Source organism: Epargyreus clarus, unplaced genomic scaffold (genome assembly GCF_041222505.1).
Source record: "Epargyreus clarus isolate Ecla_fem2 unplaced genomic scaffold, WU_Ecla_fem_2.2 ptg000008l, whole genome shotgun sequence".
NCBI lineage: Eukaryota > Metazoa > Arthropoda > Insecta > Lepidoptera > Hesperiidae > Epargyreus > Epargyreus clarus.
In genome coordinates, this window is record NW_027332216.1 from 10,597,170 (window position 1) to 10,623,948 (window position 26,779).

General features: G+C 35.3%; 1 protein-coding gene across 7 annotated transcripts; it reads left to right on the forward strand.

The window, feature by feature from the left end:
• The first annotated feature begins 586 nt into the window (after positions 1-586).
• Positions 587-22,263, forward strand: Usp7 (Ubiquitin-specific protease 7). Of its 7 annotated transcripts, none has more exons than XM_073075983.1 (23): positions 587-1,010; positions 1,095-1,224; positions 4,049-4,170; positions 4,397-4,725; positions 5,269-5,432; positions 6,115-6,232; positions 6,886-7,027; positions 7,450-7,624; positions 8,574-8,766; positions 9,330-9,492; positions 10,599-10,735; positions 11,383-11,479; positions 11,911-12,147; positions 12,752-13,025; positions 13,475-13,566; positions 15,681-15,838; positions 16,216-16,323; positions 16,741-16,903; positions 17,115-17,236; positions 17,664-17,799; positions 18,179-18,337; positions 18,671-18,764; positions 18,875-22,263. In XM_073075983.1, exons 2-23 carry the CDS (start codon positions 1,146-1,148, stop codon positions 18,988-18,990), a joined length of 3,378 nt encoding a protein of 1,125 aa, XP_072932084.1. In that variant the 5' UTR covers positions 587-1,010; positions 1,095-1,145; the 3' UTR covers positions 18,991-22,263. The 7 variants fall into 7 exon arrangements, with proteins under 7 accessions (XP_072932084.1, XP_072932086.1, XP_072932087.1 ...); XM_073075985.1 differs by having other exon boundaries at positions 18,890-22,263; XM_073075986.1 differs by having other exon boundaries at positions 13,475-13,565; positions 15,695-15,838.
• The last annotated feature ends 4,516 nt before the right edge of the window (positions 22,264-26,779 follow it).

Genomic DNA, 26,779 nt, shown 5'->3' on the forward strand with positions numbered 1-26,779 from the left:
AAATTTCAATTAAACTTACTTTAAAGTGTACTATAACTGTAGTTATATGTAGTACATATATGCTTTTGTCATTAAAAACATAAATATGACCTTGTTACGTGCCGAAAAACCAGCGACAGTTTTTCATAGAAAAACAACTTTTTGTTACTTCGACGCTTTGACTAATCGATACTACAGATATAAAACTTTAAAATCGATTTTGGAGTTGAAAGATATTCCTACATAGGTTACTATCAAAGAGTATAGTATCAAAGATTTAAATTATCATTTTAAAGTTTACCTACTAAAATTATGGATAACTATAAATAGTGTTTATATTTTTGTGTACAATAATACATTGGACTATAACTTTAAACGAGTAAGCAATATAACATTTATCAAAAACAAAGAATTATATTTTTTAAATAGTTTTGAATGAGATTATATTATATTACGCCGATCATAATTACATATACAGATACTATTTGAAAAAAAAAAGAAGATAAAATGGTAATTACCGATTGCGTCATAAGTGCCTAAATCGCCTAACTATAGACAATAAAATTTCCGGATGACCGAAAACCGTAACGCACAAAATAACAAGGTACGTCACTACAGTGAATGTGAGAGAATGATAAAATGGTGCATTCGTCGATCAAACCGGGCCACACATTCGAAGCCAGAAATTAAATTAGACATCCACCATTTTGTTTATTTTCGCGAAAATACTTCTGTAGCCGAATACGGTAGCGAAATTTTGTACTCGATCGTATATCGTGATTAAGTAAATCTGGCCATGATTGTAAGATTACGAATGTGCTATTAGCGTACACTACCGTCGGTCCCTTGTGTTGAAATTCGCAGACATCGGCCGTGCCGCTAGTAAACACTCTTCGAAAATTAACACCTTGTCATCCAAAAAAGTAAAAATCCCGGGGTCGCAGGGTACTGGAATCCATGAGAAAGGTCCTTTGAAGTTTGTCCAGCGGATATTTAGCAAGGCTAAAGGGAGCAATCCCGTGGCGATAAAGGTAGGTACAGTGCAATAATCGGACGTTGGATCTTGTGAAATTTGATGTGCGGGGTGTTTTTTTACTAAAGTGAATTCTGCGTAGGACATTTCAAAGAGTCGTGGGCGACAGTCCTCGGTGGCGCGCCCGGCTAACATGAATCACACGCCTGCTCCTGACAGGCCACAGCACGACTCCAATGTGAACCAGGTCGAGGAGATGGAGACTCAAGAAGGTCAGCCAACCATCAATCTACTTGTCATGTCTATCTCACGCTCGTAATCTTGATAAAATTCCATCATAATGGCAACCAGTTATCTAATATTCTTTGGCATTGAAGTACATTGAAATATGGAAGTGGCCATTGTCATGCTGCTAATGGGTGTCATGTCTGTACATTTTCTTCAATCTGCAACATTCCACACTACAATTCCAAACTTAACCTCAATCTAGTTTCCACTTAATTTCTCTATCCCACATATTAGTAGTAAATTAAATTGTTTATAAACACATGCTTTGTACAATAAGAGCCTAGGTTCAATGCTCTATAGCATATTTGCTTAGATTTGTAAGTGCATTACACTTTCTTTGTTTAAAAAGTGCAAGTTGTCCAATTCTATATATAGATTGTGTTGTATCTATTATGTTTTGTACATGTGATCCAATTAGCAGCATATGAATGTCTTTTACATCAGAAGTTTTAGACAAAAGTCTGTTATTGTTGAAATGTAATTGACAAATGTGTGTAGAAAATCAATTACAAGATTCTATTACTTTTTCAGTTCTATAATTTACTGATAAATAAATTTATTTAAAAATACAATTATTATTATTTATAATCTATGAGTAGTATTGGCTTAAGGTAATGAATCATTTTGAGGTTACTTTGAAGATGACAATGACACAGCTGATGAGCAACTTGTCAATTTTGTGTACAAAATTGATGGGTGTTACCAGTATGTAATTTGATTGAGCAGTTTATGAAAATAAAAGATTAAGAGTATTTTCATTATTGAATTTTCTGTTGCAAAATTAATATAAAAAAGTTAGGTAGATGAAGTCTATACTTTAAGTATATTTACTCTCCACCACAGAAGGCTCAAAAATGTCTGGAAGTTCACAGAGTTATCTAAAGGGAATAATAAAAGCTGTTTATTGCTTCTCATTTTGTTTTTATTTCTTAATACAACTACTTATAAAATGTCAGCTAACAACAACACCAGTTGTGTTTAATTCCACTGATATTATAAAGATCAATTCGTGGTGTAAGAGTCAGATGAACGTATGTATAAAAAATCAAAAATCTTTTTTTTCACAAAACGGTTTACAATGTAGTCCTTTATGAAATGGCAAAACGACGTAACGCTATATTCAATATTTAATAAATAAAATACCGAATAAATAAAAAAAAATATTTTGTGTCTTTGTAAGCATTTATAAACATTTTTTTATATTTTTAAAACTCTAATAGTAGAACAATATATTAAATATATATTTTTATTTCAACTACTGTATATTATCTCTATTAATTAGCTGGTAAAGTTTGAAGTGATGAATTTTCACACTATTTTTGCTCTCCTATAAAATTGACAAAATGTAGATATGTTCATCTGACTCTTACTATGCGAATTAAGGGAGTAAACTTAGGAGATGGATTTCTGGATGGATCTTTGCAGGAACTAACAAGTACAACCAAGTGTAAAGTCCTTTCTAGGGTAGGCCTATGACTAGTCTACTGCTATGCATGGTACAATAAAATAATGGGAGACCTATGTTCAGTTTGTTATTAGAAAGTTGTAAAAATTGTTAAAAATAAATCTTCATAATCACAAAGAGAAAATCAAATAAAATGTGGGCATGTAGTAAAATAAACTTTGGCAGATTGCAAGATTAGGAGAGATTAAAAAATCTAACTTATGAATTCAGGAAATTCCATTAGTGCTTATTCTTATTAGATCTTGTGTATTTTCTTTTATCTAAAAGAAATAAACAAAACCTCAAAACAGTAGAATTGTTATTTATTTGCATTTGAATCAGAATATTTTATCTAAATTATTTGATAAGTTAAGCTTTTGTACGGTAGTGGTAATCTTTAACATACTATATCTCTCATTTATAATAGAGTGTACCTTTATACAGTATAGCAGTTTTGTTGTAAAAGTGTTTATTTTAGTTATCAATCATTTTGTTTATGTATTAGACTTTTGTTCCTTCTGGTATGGTAATAAACAGATTTTTAAAGTTTTATTGATTGTGATCAACTGTAATTATCAATTTAAAATATATGTTATCTGTTGGAAAACAGAACAATAAAACATCACATTCTGTAAAATTCGAAACAATCTTTGCTAAATATTTTAAATTCTGAGTAGAGTATTAAACAAAAAAGGTGATGTATTAAATCTATATCTATATCTGGGACGTCTTACCCCCCGGGCGCACATATATTGCAGCAATGTCAACATAAGGGCGGTGGGCAGGAAATTTGGGTGTTTGCCCGGCAGATTCTCAGGTGGTCAAATGCCCCCTGGATTTATAATATTTATTCATAATAATATAATGTTATTTAAAATATTATAATACATATAAAACATTATAATGTATTAAATATAATGATTGTTACAATAGGCATAATAAAATACTCTCAAACAAAATAATTTCAAGACAGGTGGTAAAGATAAAGACAGGAAGAGTACTACGTACAAGTTTTGGGTATTCAAATAATAAGTTTAACATTATAATGGATATGCAAATACAACTGGTTTGCATTTGAAGAGAGAAGTCCCTCTATTTATAATAACAAACTGGCTAGGTGTACAAGTATATTTCCTACAACAATATATATTCAATCATGTCAATCTTGTAACTGTCAAAATTGTCAAGAGAAGCAAAAATAATGTCATCAATGTAATGTCCTAACAGATTTTTGCATTAGCAAATAAATTAAGGGATTAATCTTAAGGAAATATTAATTGCTCACTAGTAAAGAATTTTTACTTATCGTCTGTGTTATTTTATGATAATTTTCCTTAAATACATGAGTTATATGCACCTTTCAGTGGAAACTGTTGAGGCTGCTACGGAAAAACCTTGGGAGGACGATCTTATGAAAGGCCCCAATGGTGAGGTAGTGATGACCGAAGTCATGAAGAGCCAAGAGACAACATCTTCAGACATGCATGTAAGTTAATGAGCCAACATTCAATATCATGCATATTTTACACGGTTCAAAAGAGTACATCACAAATATGAGGCTTTGTGTTTTGTTTTCATTGACACATACTTTTTTTCAATAATACTCAAGGTGATATTCAGAAGAATATACATTCTTATGCATTTTGCAATGAATAAAGTGCAATTGGAAACAGGTTTTTGAAATACGATATATAAATCAATTGTTTCGGTAGCTTTCTGGTCTGGACGCGGAAATGGAGGATGATGAAGCGCGATCAGAAGCAACGTTCCGGTTCACAGTTCATAACTTCAGGAGTCTCAAGGATTCCGTACTCTCCCCGCCATGCTACGTTCGCAACCTGCCCTGGAAGATCATGGTCATGCCGCGCCAAACACCCTCGCCCGACCGCCAACAGCAGAAGTCTCTCGGGTTCTTCCTTCAGTGCAACGGAGAGAGTGAATCGTCCAGCTGGTCGTGTTACGCCATGGCGGAACTAAGACTCATCTCAAACAAGCCGGAAACCGAACCATTCTTCAGAAAGATACAACATTTGTTTTACAGGTTTGTATAGTTGTCGCGAGCAAGTCGCTTACGGCACTTATCCCACCGCTAATTAGTTATAACAACTTGCTTTATTTGCTCAACTAGAAATTTTAACTACATTGAAAATATTTATCTATAGTTTAGTCTATGTATATGACAAATACGTGACGAAAATACTAATTTATTTGAACAGGTAAATAAATATTAATTAGCTATAAATTTCTTTCCTATAAATAGAAAATGTATTTTTTATTATCTATCATGTACTTAAGCAATTGGATCAAGTATCTACAGTCTGTTATATCATTAAACTAACTAGTTTTATTACATACTAACATAGGAAACACGCCTTGCTTTGTGCAGCTTGTAGTAATAATCTATGATGCTAACATTAAAACCTCAAATATTTTGAGGTCTGGAAGATTGCATGTTTTTACATATAAAAGCTGTAATTTTAACAAGTACTGGTGGTGGGGCAAATGCCTTAAGGACATATATTGTTCGGCTCTTATACCTTAAGATTACACTTGTTATAAAAATGTAATACAGTAATAATTACAGTAAGGAGAACGATTGGGGTTTCTCCCATTTTATGGCCTGGAATGATGTGTTGGATCCCGAGAAGGGTTACATCAAGGACGATGCCATCACTCTGGAAGTGCACGTCACTGCTGAGGCGCCTCACGGTGTTTCGTGGGACTCTAAGAAGCATACTGGTTATGTTGGTAAGTTGTCTGCCAATTTGAATAATATAATATTATGAGGTACTTAAGGTTTGGATAGTGTAACATAGAATTACTTTGGCATGAGATATAGTTAGAGTAGTGCTCACCATTGTTTCTCAGCCATTATACTCTTGTAATCCCTTGAAAACACAAAAAGTAAAATAAAGCATAAACAAAAATCATAAAGTATAAAAAAGTATAAATGTGTTTCACTTATTTGGTGGGTAATTTACATAATTATTTATATATTTCGGCCTGATTCATAACCTTGCTAACAATGTGACTTAAATAAATTCTAGATTGAATTGAAAATAACCATAATATGTCAAGTATTGGACTGGTTTCTTAAATCCAGGGCTAGAAGAGATTGCTGAAGTTTAAAATTGATTTAGTGTTCATTACCATTAAATTACTCTGTAATTATTAAAGTTGATTGAAGTGAACCTAAAGAACAATTGCAATTGATGGAAATACCTAATTAAAATTATCCTTAACAATATTATTATGGATGAGTAAAACACTTTTGCTACATTTAGTAACATTTAACGTGAAAATATTATTTGCAGGATTTATTGAATTATATTTTCCCACAATTCCGTTCCAAATAGATTTACTATTTTTCATAAGGACCTTAAAAATGACAGTTTTAAATCATTTTGTGAATATTTTTCTTTTCCCACAGGTCTTAAGAACCAAGGCGCCACTTGTTACATGAATTCTCTGCTACAGACCTTATATTTTACCAATCAATTGAGAAAGGCTGTATACAAAATGCCTACTGAATCTGATGATAGCACTAGGTAACGTCTTTTAACGTGTGTAGTTTTATTTTATTTAAAAGCACCAGTTTTTTATGTCAAGTTTAAATGTTTTATGTGTAAGTTTACATTGTGTATTTTTCGGGCTAGGTTGACTATTTCAGAGCTTTGACCTCCTTTCGTAAGCTCCGGTCGCAGTATGGTCACGACTATTGGGTATATGTCTTTGGGCAATACTTAATAATCGTGACTACGTGACCAAAGGCAGGACGGAACCTTCCCACAAGGGCAAATCATAAATGGCTCAATTTATATATATGATTATTTTAATTTGTTTAATGATAAGTTTATAATGATTTCATATACTATTCTAATACTGGTACTCTTCTGATAATAACGGAAACGGACCTATTATATCTATTCCGCTATTTATATCTCGAAAAATATACGTGTAGTAATTGGATAATAGAAACACGAAATATTTAACGTTAAAATTCATGATTATGTTTTATGTATGCGTCATATACATAAATCTTAAGTCAATAATATTTTTAAGAAAATAAATTGTATTTGACTGTCTAAAGCAGCTTCGAAAGGCAAAGTAAAAAGAATTGGTGCCATCTTCTTTTCTATCTATTAATAAAATCAATTTCGATTCAAAAAATATTTATATTGATAATTAATTTTTCTTCCAGGTCTGTTGCTCTGGCTTTGCAAAGAGTGTTTTACGAATTGCAGTTCTCTGATAAACCTGTTGGCACTAAGAAGCTTACGAAGAGTTTTGGTTGGGAAACACTTGATTCCTTCATGCAACATGATGTCCAGGAGTTTCTGAGGGTATATATGAATATCATTTAAAAGATTATGAACATTACTATTCCATTACACACTACAATTCGGGCAAACTGTATTTGGTGTACAAGAATCATGGTATGACATTTTAATATATTTAATGATTTAGTTCTACTTTTAAAAATTTAAAACCTTAAAGTAATAGTCATTCAGTCGTAATATAACCATAATCTTACCTTTTTTATGTAAATTGGTATAACAAATAGTAGAACACAATATAATTTCATTCTGATTTGTTTTATTAAAACTATCAGTAGAAAATTGTGGGAAAAATGGTAGTACCAGTAGAACAAAATCAGGACAATATACAAAAGAATAAACCAAAATTTCATTGTTAGGGTAAGTGACAACCGTCATATTCACTTATATTTTATCTGATAGAAAGAACATTCTTTATGGATTTGTAGGTCTTGCTGGACAAGCTGGAGAGTAAGATGAAGGGCACTTGCGTAGAGGGCACAGTGCCGCGGCTGTTTGAGGGCAAGATGACGTCATACATCAAATGCAAGAACGTCAACGTGTCGAGCACCCGTGTGGAAACCTTCTATGATATACAGCTCAACATCAAGGGAAAGAAGAATAGTCAGTATTGTTTTGTTGGTATAGTCCGCGTATAACTGCTAGTCCGCTCTGAATATAGAAATGAATCGCGTCGGCATAGAAAATTGTATGACTGTACATATCTACTTGCAACATCTTCAGAGCGGACTAGCAGTTACAGTTACAGTTAAAATATAGATGGTGTCACTAATATTAGGTAGACTGCATGCTTGTATGCTACTTCAGTCTTACAATAAAAATGTAACCTGGTTGAGAAGCGAACTCAAAGGCCTTTTTGTGTCAATCTGGAATTTTGACCGGTACATGACCTGGGTCGTCATACATACTTTGGTGGTTTACGATTACTACATATTTATTTTGGGGCACTTATAGAAAACGTCATTTGTTTTTACAGTTATATTTTAATACAGATATTTTTCTGTGTTGACCTACTTGGCACACTCGCCCTATAGGTATTTTTTTTGTAAATTACACCAGCAAAACATGTAAATTTTAACAGGCCATGGTTAGTTGATATATGGGAAACATAAACACCCAGCTATATATACTTGTATTATAATGATGACAATTTTATATGTATTATAAATTGGAATACTCATGTTGTCAGTTTATTGTCCGAGTTATTTATTGCAATAAGTCTATTAAACAAACGCCAGTACAAGGTGATTTTCCTTTCGCGCTAACGACTGCATGTGTCTTAGCAAGACTACCATTTGCATCCTATTGTATGGCCCAGGCCCTAGGCCTAACCAGGCGTGACAAGATTAGCGCCCTAACACGGACACACGCATACAAGTATAGTCCGCGTAAAACTGCTAATCCGGTCTGAATATAGAAATGAATCGCGTCGCTATAGCAAATTGTACGACTACACCTGCTCGCAACAACTTTAGAGCGGACTAGCAGTTTGGCGCGGTCTATACGTAGACACACATGTTCGTATATAAAAAAATTCGTATTTCCTTTACAGTCGACGAGTCGTTTAAAGACTATATCAGCACGGAGACGCTCGACGGCGAGAACAAGTACGACGCGGGCGAGCACGGCTTGCAGGAGGCGGAGAAGGGAGTGATCTTTGCGTCGTTCCCGCCGGTGCTGCACTTGCACCTCATGCGGTTCCAGTACGATCCCATAACGGACAGCTCGGTCAAGTTTAATGATAGGTGAGTTTTGTTTGAGTTTCTATGTTATTGAAGGTCTTGGACTGAACATATAGCGTGCAATAATTTATGGAATTTTTAGACATTAATAAACTTGTGGCAGTACACTGTTTTTGTTGGTAGGTTTCGGTGTATATAAAAAAAATCGTTATATGTATAATATATGTTCAGATAAACTATATCATTATGAAAAATAATTCAAGTATCTTGTGTTTTATGTCAATGTAATAGATTAGTGATATGCCATCTAAACCTTATAAATGTGGAGGTTTGGGAGTTTTTAATGTCATGTGTTAAGACTAAGAAATTATAGTTCTACAATGGTAATATAATTATCACACGACCTCCACAGTGAACTCCTACGGACATGCTCCTGCTCTATCCTTTGTGGTTTCAAACATTGTTAGTTATATTCTCGTAGTTAATAGCGATTTAACATTTGGAATACAAGAAAGTTTGACCGGCTAAGCGGAAACTAAACCGGTTATAAAGCCCGCCCCACATTCGCGAGATTTTCACGAGAGTGTGGAGCGGGCTTAAGACGTTTCCTTGTCACCATTCCCCAGATTCGAATTCTACGAGCACATCAACCTGGACGCGTATTTGCAAGAGAAGCCGGAGACGCCCGCGGACTACACTCTCCACGCGGTGCTCGTGCACTCGGGCGACAACCACGGCGGCCACTACGTCGTCTTCATCAACCCGAAGGGCGATGGGAAGGTCAGCAATGTATGAGCTTGTGATTTATTCATGTAGTTTTAATGGTAGATAACGTTTATGTCCGTTGTTAATAATCGATCCAAATTTTGCGTACTAAAGATCGACATTTGACAATGTCAAAAGAGATTGTCACATATTCACCTTTGTAGGCAAAACATTGGATAGATTGATTAATAATAACGGGTGTTAGACGGCGTAGATAGAATTGATATGATTTTATAAAGATGTGACTTAATTTATAATGCAGAGCATATTAGATACATATAACATCCTTATATGTCTCGAGTCATGCGGACATAAAAGGGATTTCAGTATAGGTTAATTTACTGCAGGTAACCTAGGCTCCCTAGAATATTGAAGCTACTAATTCATTTTGAACTATAATAGGCATTAATACTAATAAGAATTTGAAGGTTGTTTGCTAGGCTTGCAGTTCGAATCATAGTGTACACTAATTTTGCATTCATTGAGGAAAACATTGCTAGAACATGCCTTATGAGTTTTTCATACTCATAAAGGTTACCACTTAGTTACCACTCCATGCTTGGACAGTGTGGTTAGAATATAGCTGCATGTCTTACATCCATATTAAATGCATGTGAGACTGTGGCAGAGAACATAATTATCATTTTATGAAACTTCGGTATCACAACCGTGCAGACACATACCGTGCATGTCGAAATATTGTATAGAAAAATATGATTGTGATGGACATGAAACATTCAATGTATTTTTTTTCTATAAATGGGATATATGACCCTTTGTAAATGTATTTCGTCATCAACACATTATTGTCCCACTGCTGGGCACGGTTCTCCTCTCAGAATTAGGCCCTAGTCCACCGTGCTGGCCAAGTGCGTATTGGTAGTCTTCACATACTTTTGAGATTTTTTTAGCTCTCAGGTATGCAGGTTTCTTCACGATGTTTTCCTTCACCGTTTTAAGCAAGTGATAATTAATTTCTAATATGCACATAACTGAAAAAATCAGAGGCGCATGCTTGGGATTTCAACCTGAGTAAATGTACTTACTAATTAACATTTGACATGCAATGTGCGTCATACGATGTAATATGGAATATTTTCTTTCTGTCTTTATATTGTGTTCTTGTGCAGTGGTGCAAGTTCGACGACGACGTGGTGTCGAGGTGCACGAAGCAGGAGGCCATCGAGTACAACTACGGTGGGCATGATGAGGACATGGCGCTGACTGTACGACACTGCACCAACGCGTACATGTTGGTTTATATCAGGTGGGTGTTGTTTTGCTACTAGGCAGAAATAGTTGTGGCGGTGGTGCCACGCGACTTAAACCACGGAGGATTCTATCACCTTTTTATAGTTTAGGAGTATCAGACGGATATACTGTCCACCTGATGGTAAATGAATACTGTCCCCCATGGACATCTGCAATCAACCCCAAGTAAAATTAGATATTCCTACCTGGGATCAGCCACAGATGCGCCGCGACCCCTGTGGACTCAGCTGGAACGTCTCGGAAAAGTATGTCTCCCTTACCATACCCTTCAAACGGGAACACTGTAGCGCTTAATACTGCTGTTATTAGGCAGAAATAGGTGTGGCGGTGGAGCCAGAAAGGGCTTTACCGCTTACCACAAAGGGTTCTACCATCTTTAAAAACTTTAGCAGATCTTAATCTGTCTTATCTATTCGAATAATCAAACAATCTATTTATTTCTGTTCCATCTATATCTACGGATGTGTGTTTTTGATCACCATGATACGGGTGTCTTGTGTGCGTAAAAATTATGATATCAAGTGTGCGATTTTTGAAATAATTTAGTATTTACAACAATTTATACAGTGAGTTTCTGATATACATAAAAATATAATACAGTTATATTTTAAATCATTAAAAATCGTATTTTTATGTTTGCAGGGATTCTCAGTTGAAAACAGTGTTACAAGAGGTAACCCAGGCCGATATACCCACAGAGCTCAGTGAAAGACTTGCAGAGGAAAAGCGAATTGAAACTGTAAGTAATACTTATACCATTTGTCTTAATCTTTAACAACACTAAAGTGCCTGTTAAATATATTATGGACGATATTTAAATGTAAAAAAGTGTGTAAAATTCGTGACCAATGTTGATCAATCATTTTGATAACAATTGATTTATCGTTGTTCTCATTTTGGATTACCAATGGGTATTGTTTAAAACAATGTATTGGTTCTTTAATTCATACTTGTACACCAAAATTGAAACGCCATTTATGATTTTCAGATTATTTGTGATGATCGATTTCATAGAGAAGTCGAAATTATTTTAATTATTAAGAATGATTTTATAGATCATCAAATAGTCACAGTCAACCAGCCAGCTGAACAGCACTATTTCGTTATATTTGAATTTATTTTTAAAAAAGCGAAACATTGTGATGACAAAAAAACGAATTTACGTTATAGATTCGTCGCAAAGAACGCAACGAAGCGCATCTGTACATGAACGTGAACGTTGTACTGGAGGAGGCGTTCGACGGGCACCAGGGCAACGATCTGTACGATCCGGAGCGAGCGCACTACAGGGTGTTCCGTGTGCGCAAGCAGGCGACCGTGGCGGAGCTGATGGACATGCTCGCGGAGAACTTCCGTTATCCGCTCAAACATCTGCGTCCGTGGCCGTTCAGTGCACGCTCCAATCAGGTGAGTTTATTAAATCTGAAGATGTTGCGCGCAGTCAGAGAGCCAATGCGGTCGAACACAACTACAAGCATGTACTCCGTAGCAACAGTAAGGGCACACTATGCAGCTATGCCGTGCCGCCACCCGGTAGCGGCGCCGTGTCCTTACACGGTAGCCAGTGCCGCACCGAAGACATGTGCCCACGCTCTGAATGTGAATACAAACAATGTCGACGCCATTGTATGTATTATATGTTTTAATTATACTAAATATTTTTATATGGGTTGTTTATTTTATAGGGTGAATGAAGAGGCAAGTTAACGGGGCCTTATAACCGCACACAGGCAAATTATATTTTTTTAAATAACACATCAAATAGTACAAGTAGTTGTGTAAATATGCATTTTCGACTTGTTAAGTTTATTAACATAAACTTAGTCTCGCCTAGTACGGAAATAATGAATAGGCATAGATTTATATTATCATGAAATTATAAGTTTAGGTTATTTTTTTCAGAATCTAGCTATTATTCTGTGTGTGTATAGCACTTATAACACAGGTAATCGGCAAATATTTGTCTAATAAATTCTAAGCTTATCTTTACATCTTATATACTCTTCAACAGACGTGCAGACCGACGTGTCTCGACATACTCAACGACCAGAACAAGACAGTCGCCGACGTCTCCGAGAACATGAACCCGTGGAACATATTCCTGGAGATGTTGCCCCCGGACTCCGGCTTCAGTGCATTACCGCCCTTCGACAAGGAGAACGATGTTGTGTTGTTCTTCAAGTTTTACGATCCGAAACAGAAGCGCATACACTACTGCGGACACCACTACCTGCCGATAGCGAGCAAGCCGGCCGATCTCATACCGATACTCAACAAACGTGCGGGTATGTGTATAGTTTTAGAAATAAAATTCAATTAGTGCCTTGTTAACTTTTAAGGTGGTAGAAGACTTCACAGTTTGATTATGATGCTCATCGCTATTCTAATACTTTGTAAATCTGCTATGCTTCGTTTTTTAGTATTGCAATTTATTGCTTACTTCTACTATGCCTTAGTTGGTAGCCGCGCCGGCGGCTGACAACTTCTAGCTTCGGTTTATTTTGTGCGTACAATTACAAAAAATAAATTTTACATTAAACTGGGGAACCGGCTAGCCGCGCGGTTAATCGGTAGTTTGCAAGAGCTTAGGAGAATTTATGATCGACTTTAGGTGGGATTCTTGCCATGTAACAAACATGACTATAAAACACTACTACCAACATTGGGGTCAGTTTTATTTTCGATTTAAAAAACTAATTTTGAATTAAACATTTTCATGTTTTTGTTTCTTCAGGCTTCCCACCAGACACACCTCTCGTGTTGTATGAAGAAATCAAGCCCGACTACGTTGAGAAGATAAACAACTACAATGATCCTCTTGAAAAGGTATTATTTATCAGTTTTACGCCATCACCCCTTTCATAGTTTTAAGCCTTGAAATTAATAGTTGATTCTCATACATACGAAATTATCGTAGTCAAACGCTAAAAATGACATATGGTGAATGGTTATTCTTCTTTACAATGTTTTTTATTGAAATTGTTTAATAAAATTAATATTTATTGGACTTATAAATACACAACCGATTGAAAAATAAATGAAAATAATATCCTGTCTATGCGAATTCACTTACATATGTACGCTAAAATAGGTATTTAAAGCTGATGGGAATTTATGATGTTGAAAGTCTTTTTTCAATTGTAATTGTTAAATGTCGTACCATAATGTACCATTTACCATTGTCATGCAGTCATACAAAATATAAAGTTGAATAATTTTATGTTAGATAATATACTTGTATTATGAAACTGAAGCTTTATAAATTTAGATTTCTTGATCTCAATTCTTAAATGAAATTTGCTTTAATTTTTATACAGTAACATTTTTGCTCAATTAGTTGTACTCAGTTTCACTGACTATTCTAGTGTCTTAAATTAATATGTATGTATTGTTTATTATTTGAAGTTCAATAGTAATTTAAATATAATATGTCGAGTCTCTCTCCGCTAATCTGTGACAGTAATCAATTTATAGCAAACATGTCTTTCTGGGGAAGGTATGAATCGAGAGGTATTGACGATTTTACAATTATTTTCGCTTCATTGCTTATTCAATTGAAATATCTAATTAAAATATATCAAAATTAAATCACGCTTTCGGCTTCATCTTGCACAAAATTATTTAAGTACCGCTTTGGATCGATTTATTTCTATATTACCATATCTAAGTGTACGTTAAAACAAAAACTTATACGTACTTACTTACTTACGTACATGGTGTTACGTACGTGGTACGTACTACACAGTACAAAGTGTTTCGTAGTATAGATACTTAAAAAATGCACTTATATAATTACACGCTGATCATACAGTATAACTTAGTTTATAAAATATTTGAGATGCAAATTTGCACATATTTAAGTCTTGTGAGATTTCGTGTAAATGAAATGAATCGAATCAAACAGCGAAATGGCGTACTAACGCATAGGTTAGAACGAGTAACTTACAGAATGACACCATTCAAATGTAATTAGATTTTAGACTAATCCATATAGTACTAGGTGAATATTGTCTATTGGTGACCGCCAAGTTCAATTGTATATGTATATTGTACAACATATCGAATTATAATATAATGCTATCCTGTATGATTACACAGTAATCCCTAGTGCAGTAAGTGGTGCACTAGTGCTACAGGGAGTTAAAATTAAAACTACAAAAGTTAGAAGTTTAGTACTAGAGCAAACAAATGAATATTATTTTATTTATATCGCTCTCGGGGAGACTATTGCGACATTTATCTCAATATTATTATAGATGCCGTCATAATTCAAAGTCAGAAAATTAGCCATACGAATGGTGTCGTATTGTACCTAAAGAATAATAAATAATACTATCGATTTAACGTTTTTGTTTGATAAAATACTATGGAATTTAAAGTAATGCCGTAAGTACAGCGTACATGTAAATTAATTGCTAAATAAAATGAAAATAGTTTTGTAACACACCTAATTTCGGTATGGAAACCAGTATTATTTATTGTTCCCACGACTGTACTGCGGGGTACGGTACACATATCGTACAACAACTTACGTACACAACCGGATAGTAGCACACTATACCGTGTCGCGCCGTACCGTGCCGTACGGCGGCGTATCGTAGTGTATCGTGGCGTACCGTTTCGTACGGTGGCATATCGTGGTGTACCGTGCCGTATCGTGACGTACCGCGCCGAACGGTGGCGAATGGTGGCGCACCATGGTGTACATTGCCGTACGTACGGTGGCGTACCGGGCTGCGTCTCGTGCCGTACTGTAGGTGGTGGTAATACTGTGGTGTACCATTCCGTACGGTGGCGTACCTTGCCGTACGGTGGCGTACCGTGTCGTACCGTGGCGTACGGTGTCGTACCGTGGCGTACCGTGTCGCGTCCCGCGCTCGCTCGCGTGCGTGCCACGTGCGCGGCGCGTCGCTCGGGTTGAGTCGTGTGCACGCGGCCAGGTATTGGACGAGCTGATGGACGGCGACATCATCGTGTTCGAGCGCGCGGACCACCGGCACGACGAGCTCGAGCTGCCGACGTGCCAGGACTACTTCAAGTACATATTCTACAAGGTGGAGGTGCAGTTCGTCGACAAGAGCGTGCCCAATGATCCCGGGTTAGTGTATACTTTTATATGAATTACATAATATATAATATATAGAATACTAGGTTTGTTCCCATTAAATACAAGATGAATACAACATATGAACAACACAGTCGGTTTTATAATAAGCTGGTAATTTAAATATTTTCGATGTTATGTTCAAGCAAGACCTGCAAGACATTGTTGATTTTCTCAAGTTTGAGTAATTCATACTCTGACTTGGCTATGACTTTATTTTATTCTGAGGCTTGTGACAATTCTACTAGGATTTCATAATAATATTTAATTTGTTGATACAAATTTTAAGTTTGCAATGATAGAAATTAATTGCACTTGATCTGATACGATGTACGTTAATAGTATTTATAAGATCGACGTTTTTGTCGCAGGTTCACAATGGAATTATCGATGCAGATGCGTTACGATCAGATGGCGCGGGCGGTCGGCCAGAGGCTCAATGTCGATCCATACTTAATACAGTTCTTTAAATGTCAAAAGTAAGTGAGAATATATGTTTATTAAAATGAGATGTGTATTGCAATGAATGTATATTGTAGTATATTTATAGGTCCATGTTAATGAGATAGTAGATAATAGAGATAGATGAGAGATGCTAGGATATAGAGATCTGAGAATGTGGAGAAGAGAGATATGTAAGTGTAAGGATGAGTGGTTTAGTGATAGAATAATTCCTGGCTTAACTCAAGTGACATTTCCGTAATATATACCTCTGTCTTATATTGCAACAGCTGTCAAGTACTACTGTTTTCTGGATTTGAATGGTGTTACAAGTTACTGTATGCATTCCTACTCTAACTTTATAAAAATATTGAAACGAGGCGTCACAATATGATTTCAAATTTCAATTATACATTTTTTTAACACATACTTATCGTAAAATGATTTTGTTCCAGTTACAAGGATACGCCAGGACTTCCATTAAGATACTCTTACGACGGTATACTGAAGGATTTGTTAGTATACTGTAAACCAAAGTGCCCTAAGAAATTGTTCTACCAGATTTTATCTATTAAAGTTAACGAATTGGACAACAAGAAACAGTTTAAATGTTTATGGGTAAGTTTTGTTCATTTCATTATTACATTACCTTTCAAAAATACAAAAAAATACGGGTAAGATGAAGAGATATTGCCAAAAGAGTCGTTTATTATTATCTGTTGAATCACGCAATAATTAAAGTACATTAGCACATTTATATGTACATCATAATGAATTTATAATATTTAAATGTATGAATACAAAATCAATGTATTTTTTAAATTCACAGGTTGGTCCAAATTACAAAGAAGATAAGGAATTAATATTATATCCAAATAAAGGTGGTAAAGTAGCAGATATATTAGAAGAAGCAGCCAAGGTTGTCGAAATGTCTCCAGATGGATCTGGCAAGTGAGTATTGCATGCCTTATAGTGGGTTTTAAGGGTGTTTTATTTATACAATAGGAAAAGATAGTGGCATTTTGTTCACTTAATGTTAAGTGGTTATGTTTCAGTACTCAAGTCAATCAGAAAAACATTGCTATGTTAAGAGTGTAACTAGAGCACTAAGTTGAGAGGATCTGCCACAAACTTCATACTGACTACAGTAGCATTACAGCTGCACATTGCTGAACTGCATTAAAATTCCATAGATGTAGTATTCCTCCTGTAGTCCTTTACTTTTTGTGAATCCATCTCAGAAAAATATGTATCCAAAGTGGCTGGCGACGTTACTATTAGCCAATTTTTCAATCTCTATAATGTGTGACTGAGGAATATAGAAACGCTACCAAATCGAAATACGTTATATACTTTAAATACGTTATATACGTTACAGATTGCGGATCGTGGAGGTGTCGTGTCACAAGGTGCTGCCGGGGCCCGACCCCGAGCTGACGCTGGACCAGGTCACCATCTCGCCGCCGCGCCTCTACCGGATAGAGGAGATCCCGCGGGATGAGCTCAACTTGAGTGTGAGTTCATTGTTTTTTAACTTAAAACTGAGGTTTCTACCGCTTAAAAATACTTATCCACATACTATGTAGTGGAAATGAATGCATATTTTTTTGTAGCAAACAAGCAAGCAAGCGAATTATTATGAGGTTTTTTATTGTCATATATTTGACATATTTTTCGAGTGATTTTTTCAGTGGATTGGAATTTGTCCACGTATTTTGTGTTGTGTAAAAACTGTTAGAAAATAATTAAAATAAAATGATTTAGTTATTAATTGTATGCCCCTTTTAACCTTTCGATGTATGATTGTTTTGATATCTTATATTGATTTATTATATTAAAGAAGAATTTAAAAGAATAAAAAGTTAAATTTGGAATTTTTGAAAACGTTAACAGGAGTTAGAGATGCTGGTGCCGTGCGCTCACTTCCACAAGCAGGTGTACGCAACGTTCGGCATCCCGTTCTACACGCGCGTCAAGCACCAAGAGCCCTTCCAGGACGTCAAGGACCGCTTGCAGAGGAAGCTCGACATACCCGACAAGGAGTGGGAAAAGGTACCATCCGATATGAAACAATACTATTCAATCCGCCAAGACTAGATCGTATTAATTAGAACAAAATAATACATTAAGCTCATAAGATTTGTATCCATTTGATAAACAATACTCTTTCTTTTAATGTTCCATTCTTTCAAAAAATAATTAATTTATAACATAATAAAAAAACCAACCAGTATTAGATGTAAAATTAACAAAAAAAGGAATGATGGATTGAGTTTATAATAAAAGTTAATTGCATTTATATGGTTTCAGGTGTAAACATGTATTGCTATATAAGTACATTATTGTTTTCTTAATTTTCATAGGGATTTTTTTTATTCTTTTCAGTACAATTTCGCTATAGTGACGAACGGCAGACCTAACTACATAAGTGAAGGAGCGGTAGTAAACATATTCGACTTCAGACCAAGCAGTAATACGAGTAAGTAACATTATTCTGGAAATTAATTAAATCTTAATCACATTTTACATCCATTTCACTGTTGGTAACATAACAATCCTCGTAAGAATGTGTGCTAAAATTTAATATAGATCTGTCCCTTCCAGACGCGACGGCGCGGCCGTGGCTCGGCCTCGAGCACATCAACAAGACGCCGAAGCGCTCCCGCGTCAACTACTTGGAGAAAGCGATCAAGATATACAACTGAGAGCGCGAACGTACTCCGCTGGTCTTGCTGGGGGGCGATTCACGCGATAAACAACCTCGCGGTGATACGATTCCGTCGCGACCCGAGAGCTAGCATTTCGAAACGCATTTCCAAGCCGCCCTCCGCTCTGTAAGGATCAATCGCGGCGAATCCTACCACCGCGAGGCTCCTATAGCCTTTCACACGTATGTACGTTGCTCCAACACCGACGTTTGACTTCCATAACCGCGGTTCATTGTATGTAGTTTTGATCTAATGTAGCACGTAACACCGGCCACGTAATAGTCCCGCTAGATAAGATCTATTGAATAATTATCGGGTTATTTTTATTATTAATTTTATTTATTTATAATTGTGGCGACATGTATTAGATTCGATTAAGATGCGTAGTGGTCGTTTGCAGGTGATCGTTGAGGCAAAAGCGGCGTGTTCCGATAACATTTTGTAAAGGAGTGTCTTTGAATTTTATACTATTGTTGTATCACATCGCCTTTTAGCATTTCCAGTGATGATCGTGTGGCCTCCTAAAGTTTAGCGAAAAGTTTTACATATGCTGTCTTTTGATTTATACTCTAGCAGGCAACCGGTGGTCGGTGAAACGCAACCCGAGTTGCCTGCAAGGCTGTGCCAACCGTTTCACTTGATGCTTTACATAATTGATCGGTTTCTACCATTTGGTGATTCGGCAAAATTGAGCATTTTTATACACATCCTCGTTATAGTTAATAAATTCTTATGAAAATAGACTTTTAAGCCATGCCTCAGAAGAGTGATGATGTAATGTTTAAATATTGTGCCTCTTTGTATTTTTAATATTAGGTAACTAACAAGTTTCATAATATTGTCTGCAATAAACACTAAAAGTATATGTAAATAGGAGCCTCACATTTATAAGTGAACGCTTTAAGAAGTATCTTGACAACAATATCGTGTTATTATAAATAAAATAAAACAATGTGTTATAATTGCTCGTAAATATTTTAAAATTAATTTATATGGGAATTAACATTGACTAGTATTGTTTCTTTGTGTTGAACATGTAGTCGGTCTGTAGTATTTTATTATCGATTACTTCTCTAAGTTTCCTGTGTTTTGTGTGTAAATTTAAATCATAGATTCTTGGGACTGAAATTTCTATTGCAATAAGAAGTGTTATAGTGTTGTTGTTGCTTTTATTGATCAGAATCGATGAGTCGGAACTGTACAAGCCCGTAAACATGTTCTGTTTCTATGATTTAAATATACGTTATTTGTGTATTAAATTTGCACGGATATTGGATTTTAACAGCCTTCCATCTCAGTCCCTATAGCTAGTAAAATATATGTTATAATTATAATCAATTCGGGCGGGCTCAGCGCGAGTCCGCTATAGATAAAGTATTAGGCAATGTTGTTTACTAGAATGTTGTATAACGCGCCGGTATAGATTTAATACAAGCGACAGTTACACGCATTTACTTTGCTTCTGGTTATGTTTTAAATAGGAAATAGTACTTAAAATTCGGCCGCATATTATTTTCTTCTAATAGGTTTTATTGCGGGGAGCAAGTTACATGCTAATAGGGTTATATAATTATAAAAATATTATTAGCGATTACCATAGTATTTTGTAAGATGTGTAGAACCGTGTGTCGATTTGAAAGGGAGCGGTCAAGTAGTTCAAGGGTCGTAAGTGACGTTTTTATAATTTTTACGAGTCTTAAGTGAACTTCGACTGGAGAGCAACACTGCACTATATCTGTCGTGGTAGGCAGTACGTGCGTTCTCGTTCCAGTTTGAAATACGCGGTCAGGCAGAAATGTAATGATTTTAGACCTCTGGGATAAAAAATGCACTTGTGGCCGACCTCAAATAGGAGATCCGTACATTATAAGGTCGGTACTTTGGAGTCGGGATTCTAGTTGTTGGTACGTGAGTTTCAGTAATCACTTAATATCTTGTGGACTGTGAACCGGTTAATTTGCTATAACATAAAAATATGTATAGCATCCATATTGAATATTTTTATTTGAAATATTGTGGAATATACGCGATGACTGTTCAGCCTTCGCATATAAAACTCATATCATAAACAAAACACCAAGTCGATTAAGAGAAATAGATATATTGTTGAAACTGAAACAAATTACGTTAAGTTTTTGAGAAACATTGCTTTACATCCGTGTTTTTGTTGTCAATGAATTATTATTCTGTTGATTTGTTATCGAATTATAGTTTAAATTGGTCTCTTATAAAATATATTTTAAAATTTATATTGTGACTGAAACATCTATCATGTCTTAATATTTTATCGTAATTAATTAATCCTTTACAGTTATAAAAGTTATGATCAAGGTTACTGTCGTACGTGACTATTTTTAGCCTTGTAAATAGCAATGTGTGTTGATACTTTAATTATAACAATTAAATCATGGGTAGGATTATGCTTTTTCTACGAGAAGATAAATAGCAAATTAACTGTAAGAAATACTTAAATATATAGTGTAAACAATAAAATGTTCTAATATTGTCGAATTACCAATTCATTCGTGTACACTGAGGGAAAAGCAGCTAAGAAATTAAATTTAATTTTAGTACAAAATTCAGGAATATTCCCCGAGTGTACATGATTACTGCACACAATAGATATTGTAACTCGAGCACCGTATTTTTAATCTGGCTGAAAGCCCCGTTAACATCAGACCATGTGTATGTTACTATTTAATTTTTTGCTTGACCTGCCAGAGAAATGTTACGTTATTAAATAAATGATTGTCGAAATTATGTATATATATGATGTAATAAATTAAGAAAAAAAATACAATAAGTTTTCGTAAAGTTGCCTTAGACGTTTTAAGACACTTTAAGTATTCGAAAGGATTTTACTTAATTTAATTTATACTCTTTTTAACAATATCATTTACAATGTAGAGTGTAACTTATTCGCATTGTGTGGAGACGGGGGATGCGCTCCCCCCGACGCATTTCGTCCAAACAGACTTGTCTTCAATACAAATTGTTTTCGTTTTAACAATGTGTGTCGGTTGCGCTATTTTCATTAACACGGTTTGAGGTATTTGAAAGATACATAGTAACATAGTGGCTTAGATTACTCGCCGAACGTAATAATTGCGGCAAATGGGATTATAGTGTATTAGTTGATTTACTACCGATACCATCAATAGAGAGCCCCTGTGAAGGAGACTGTACACAGCTTGTACAAACTATTGGAGAGTTCCAATGTTTGTTGTTGGATTTGAATGTTTCACTGAATATAATCCTATATTTGTTTAATTTGGTTTGTTTTACACGAAGGTACACCCCTGTGGGATAGATAATATATCAGTTTTGTTCATCATAGTCCTAAATAAATATTTGATGCTTGTTGACGTTGTGTGAACAAGTATTTTAAGACGTAAATATTCTAGTGTTATGTGGTCACTGATATTCAGGAATATTGTAATCGATGTCGTACTACACAGATGCGTTGTTATATAACTAAGAATGATTTGCTAATGTGTTTTTTCTTACATATAAATATATATGTGGACTAATGCAAGGTTTCGTACATAACATTACAAGTTCGTCTTACAAAATAAAAAATACATAGCTCTTTTAATATGTATCACTTTCCCCAGTTAATGAGTACTTTTTCACTTTCACAAGATTATATGAGTATTTCCATATTATTTCTATTAGTGTATACTATGCACCAAAACAACAGACAATTCTGTGTTTACACCTATTCTAATAGAGGGCTCAGACATTTTTTTGCCTACCAAAGGGAGACGTTTCGCAATTGCAGCCTACTACAGTACTAAAGATTGGATTCAATTTCCCTCGTAGGTAGGCAAGAATTTGATTGTTTACTATTAAAAAGGGACCATAATTGTAGAAAATATACCACTACATAATACCCACATATACACAAAAGAAAGAAATTTGAGATGTTCGAATTGTTCAATAGGTACAACATACTATAGATATCTATTTTCACCTGCTAGATGGTGATTATACAGGCGAACCAGGTGAAAACATTTGTCAAGTTATATCATAGATGTTTGCTATCGCAGAAAAATACTTAAAATATCATATTGTGTAGTTCATTATGTGTTACACATTGCAGATAAAATTGCAAGTATAACATAGGGGAAAGTGGGGGAAACAAGAACACGTACAGGATAACATAAATAAAATAGCGGAATTATGATACATATATATATTTATTTATAATATAGGAGTAGCAGACCACCATGCAGTCCATCTGATGGTAAGTGGCTACTGCCGCCCATGAACAACTGTAATCAACCCCAGATAGGATTAGATATCCCTACCTGAGGTCGGCCACATATGCGGCGCTACCCCTGAGGACTAAGCTGGAACGCCTCGGAAAAGTATGTCTCCCTTACTACAACCTTTCAAAACGGAACACAGCAGCGCTTAACACTGCTGTTATTAGGCAAAAATAGGTGTGGCGGTGGTGCCACCGGAGTCGAACCACATAGGGTTATACCATCTTCAAAACAAAGTATGATACAAAGTATCTTTGATTGCTTCATAATCTATTCCACTAACCAAAATGTACTTATAATTCATTAATTATCTTATAAAATGTAATATTAAGAGCAAAAAACAAAACCTTAGTACTCGTGTTTTCGTCTATACGCGTCTAGCAGATGTCGGGTGAACACGTATACACGTAAACACGTAGCACACATGCGGCTTGGACTTCCCGATGGTGATGAACAAAATACGTATCTTTTTGTAACGTTTTAGAACGGTTGCGTTCGGGATTACGTTCGTGTTTCCCCCCACTTACCCCTAATCATGAACTCATGATGTAAGACCGTATCCAGCGTTTTGATACGTGTACACGGGCACCATAGTACTTTATTATGCTGGCACTGTAATCGACACAAAAGGTAATTTTAAGTACCTTTTTACAGTACTCCAACATTTTGTAGATACCTGTCACCTATAGGTAACTAGTAAGTACTGCACGCTTAGGGCTTAGTAACTATCTTTTCTAGATCGTCTTCTGATAGTATCAAAAGTGTCCCTTTATATAATAGAGTTCCCAAATCATTCCTTACTATTAAGTGTTGAAACAATTTTTGAATGTAAGTTAGTAGTATTGATACTATGGTGTTTTTCCACCAGAGATGCTCAAAAGTGGTTAAGCGGTGGATGTAGGTAAGTCAAATGTAACAATAGGATTACTTTATATTCATAACCTAGATTAGCGACACACCAACTAAATAGTGTTACCAAAAGGAATATTAAGCATGTCTTGTCTGGTAGGAAATCGATATTTTTTTATTAATATTTATTTTTGTAAATCAGTACCAGAACCATACAAATATTTCTGTGTACTATTTGCGTTAGACATTTACATAATATATGTAAAAAAATATGTTTAGCGCATTTATAATGTACGAAGATTTTGTAAGGCTCCACATTAAATTGAATCGATAAGGAGTTTGATGTGACAAGTCGCGCATGATTTAACGCGACAATTGATTTCAAATATATAAATACATGCATTACAACATTTAGTGTTTGAAATATAGAGTCAAATATTTCTTATCACTACTATCGGTACCTATAAGCAATATATTGCAATATCCGAGCACTTCTCACTGGAAACAATCCCTAAAATGTGATTGATTCTCGGATAGTGACAATACCATTGTTCCAATCCAATGGCGATTTAAATGAAATCGGCGCCGTTAGACGTCTTTGCAGAGCTTTCAAAATCATTGAATTTTTACGAACGCGAAATCCCCTTTTATTCTATCCCTTCGTTCGTTTTATATTGCATGTCGAGTTTGCACTTTGTAAAATGATGCATACCAGTTCTTAGTCTGGACAAAAATTCCGTCGGATTCCTTTACTACTTGATTGTTTGCTTTGTTCTAAACAGCGTCAAAGCGTGGGTATGTATACTTCTTACATTAATGCGAAAGATCGTGAAAAAAACAATACATTTGGCAGAATACTTCGACAATTATTAAATTATTATTTAAGTATCAATAACCTAGTTCGTTTAAACGCTCTTAATTTTGTCCGGCTTCCAAACCTTTTGATCAGTCTCTGCATTAAATGTGTATAAGGGTTAAATTGCATATTGATTATGCCTACTTAACCATAGTAATGGTTTTCCTAAACTTCAATAGTAAAATAGGAGGAGGAGCTATTTTTTTGCTACAATCTTTACTTTAATTTGCATCATTTACATGAATGTCCGCTATAAGTCCTTATATTTTTTCTTCATTTAAATTACTAGTAGTTACTAAAGTTAAACCGATTAAATATTCGTTCCAGAAATTCGGATTAAAAAGCGTCTGCAATGTGGTAAATCGAAACAGTAATTTGCTTAGCCGCGGAGATTAAGTAATTATTAATCGGCGCCGCTTGCGACCAGCGAGACGACATAAAAGTGTAGGTATAGCACAGACGTTTATGTACGTAGGTACATCTGGTCCTAATTAACACTGCAGTGTGCAATCTCATTTTTAACATTCGGATTCCTTTGTTCCAAGCTGTCCGGTCGCTAAGAACTGCTTTGTTCGCGTACAATGTTTAAGATTGTATGGACGGGGAGCGTCGAGACCGCTGGTTGGGGCGAAATGCTAGGACAGTTAACGCGACAGTTTCGTGCTTTTTTTTTAAATATTTTATGAGTTATTTCGCTCATAGACAAGAGTATAATACTAACGTTTAATTTGATTTGAAAATAATTGATCAATTCCCTATTATTGTGATTTGCTGCCATTCATTCGATCATAAATTTTTATATACCTACTTAGTAAATCCTTATTAATTTTTACTTTGTGCAACTAAGGTTTGTTTATTTAAAAATTTGGATGTAGGTCCAATTGTAAATATTTATAATATTAAAAAATTAAATACATCTTTTTATATTAATTTTAATTAAGCCTACATAAATAGGCATTTTAGGCAAAACAGAAAGCACTAGCATTTATGAAAATAGGAGTACCTTTGATTTTAAATTTCAGCTCTACTAACAGGATTAACTCGCATTGGGAGAACTAATATGAAACGGACGAGATTGGAGCAGTTTATCAGTGTGGGACTGTGTGTACAAGTGGGCAGAATGCAGCGGCTACGTTGAATGCGCGTCGTTAGCGATAATCCGATTCGGGCAGTGCCGGCTGCGAGCACTCGGTCGGTATTCAGGCCCGCTCAGCAATGCCGGTTCAGGAATTCACGATTTGAATGCAAATTGAAAATGCCATTAGATAGACAAACATCTGCTATCGGACTCGCTGTAATTGTGTATAAGTACACGGTAATCATTATCGAGTTTTGTAGATGTGAATTAATTCCAAGTTTAGAAAATTTTATGACAGATTAATGAAATAAGACAATTCTGGATTCTTACTCCCTATTGAGTTTTAATTAGAAAGATGATTATTACTTAGGTATCTGTCTAGGCTCGGTTATAAAAACATATAACTAAATTATTTAGGTAAATTACACTCGGGTAACTGAGACTACTAATGAAGTACTGGCGGCAGTTTTACGGTCATACATTTAGGGAACATTTGAAAGATTTTGCCTAAAGTGGGCATAATGCATTGCTTTCGTACGATATCGAGTATAGACACCTGAAGCATTACAGCCACACTCTTCTAATTCTGCCTCATAACAGCTGTGTTACGCGCTACGGTGTTCCAGTTTGGAGGGTGAGGTAAGGATTATATTTATCTGAGGCATTCCAATTTAGTCCTAGGGGTATCAACGCAACTGCAGCGCAACGCAACGTGGTCGCATTCTGCGACCGCGT

Bases quoted from the DNA above. Each gene is read 5' to 3' on its own strand.
- Usp7 (XM_073075983.1), top strand. From the start codon at position 1,146: ATGAATCACACGCCTGCTCCTGACAGGCCACAGCACGACTCCAATGTG. The intron at 7,625-8,573 runs GTCAGTATTGTT...TTTCCTTTACAG, and splicing joins CATCAAGGGAAAGAAGAATA to TCGACGAGTCGTTTAAAGAC. The intron at 16,904-17,114 runs GTAAGTTTTGTT...TTAAATTCACAG, and splicing joins AACAGTTTAAATGTTTATGG to GTTGGTCCAAATTACAAAGA.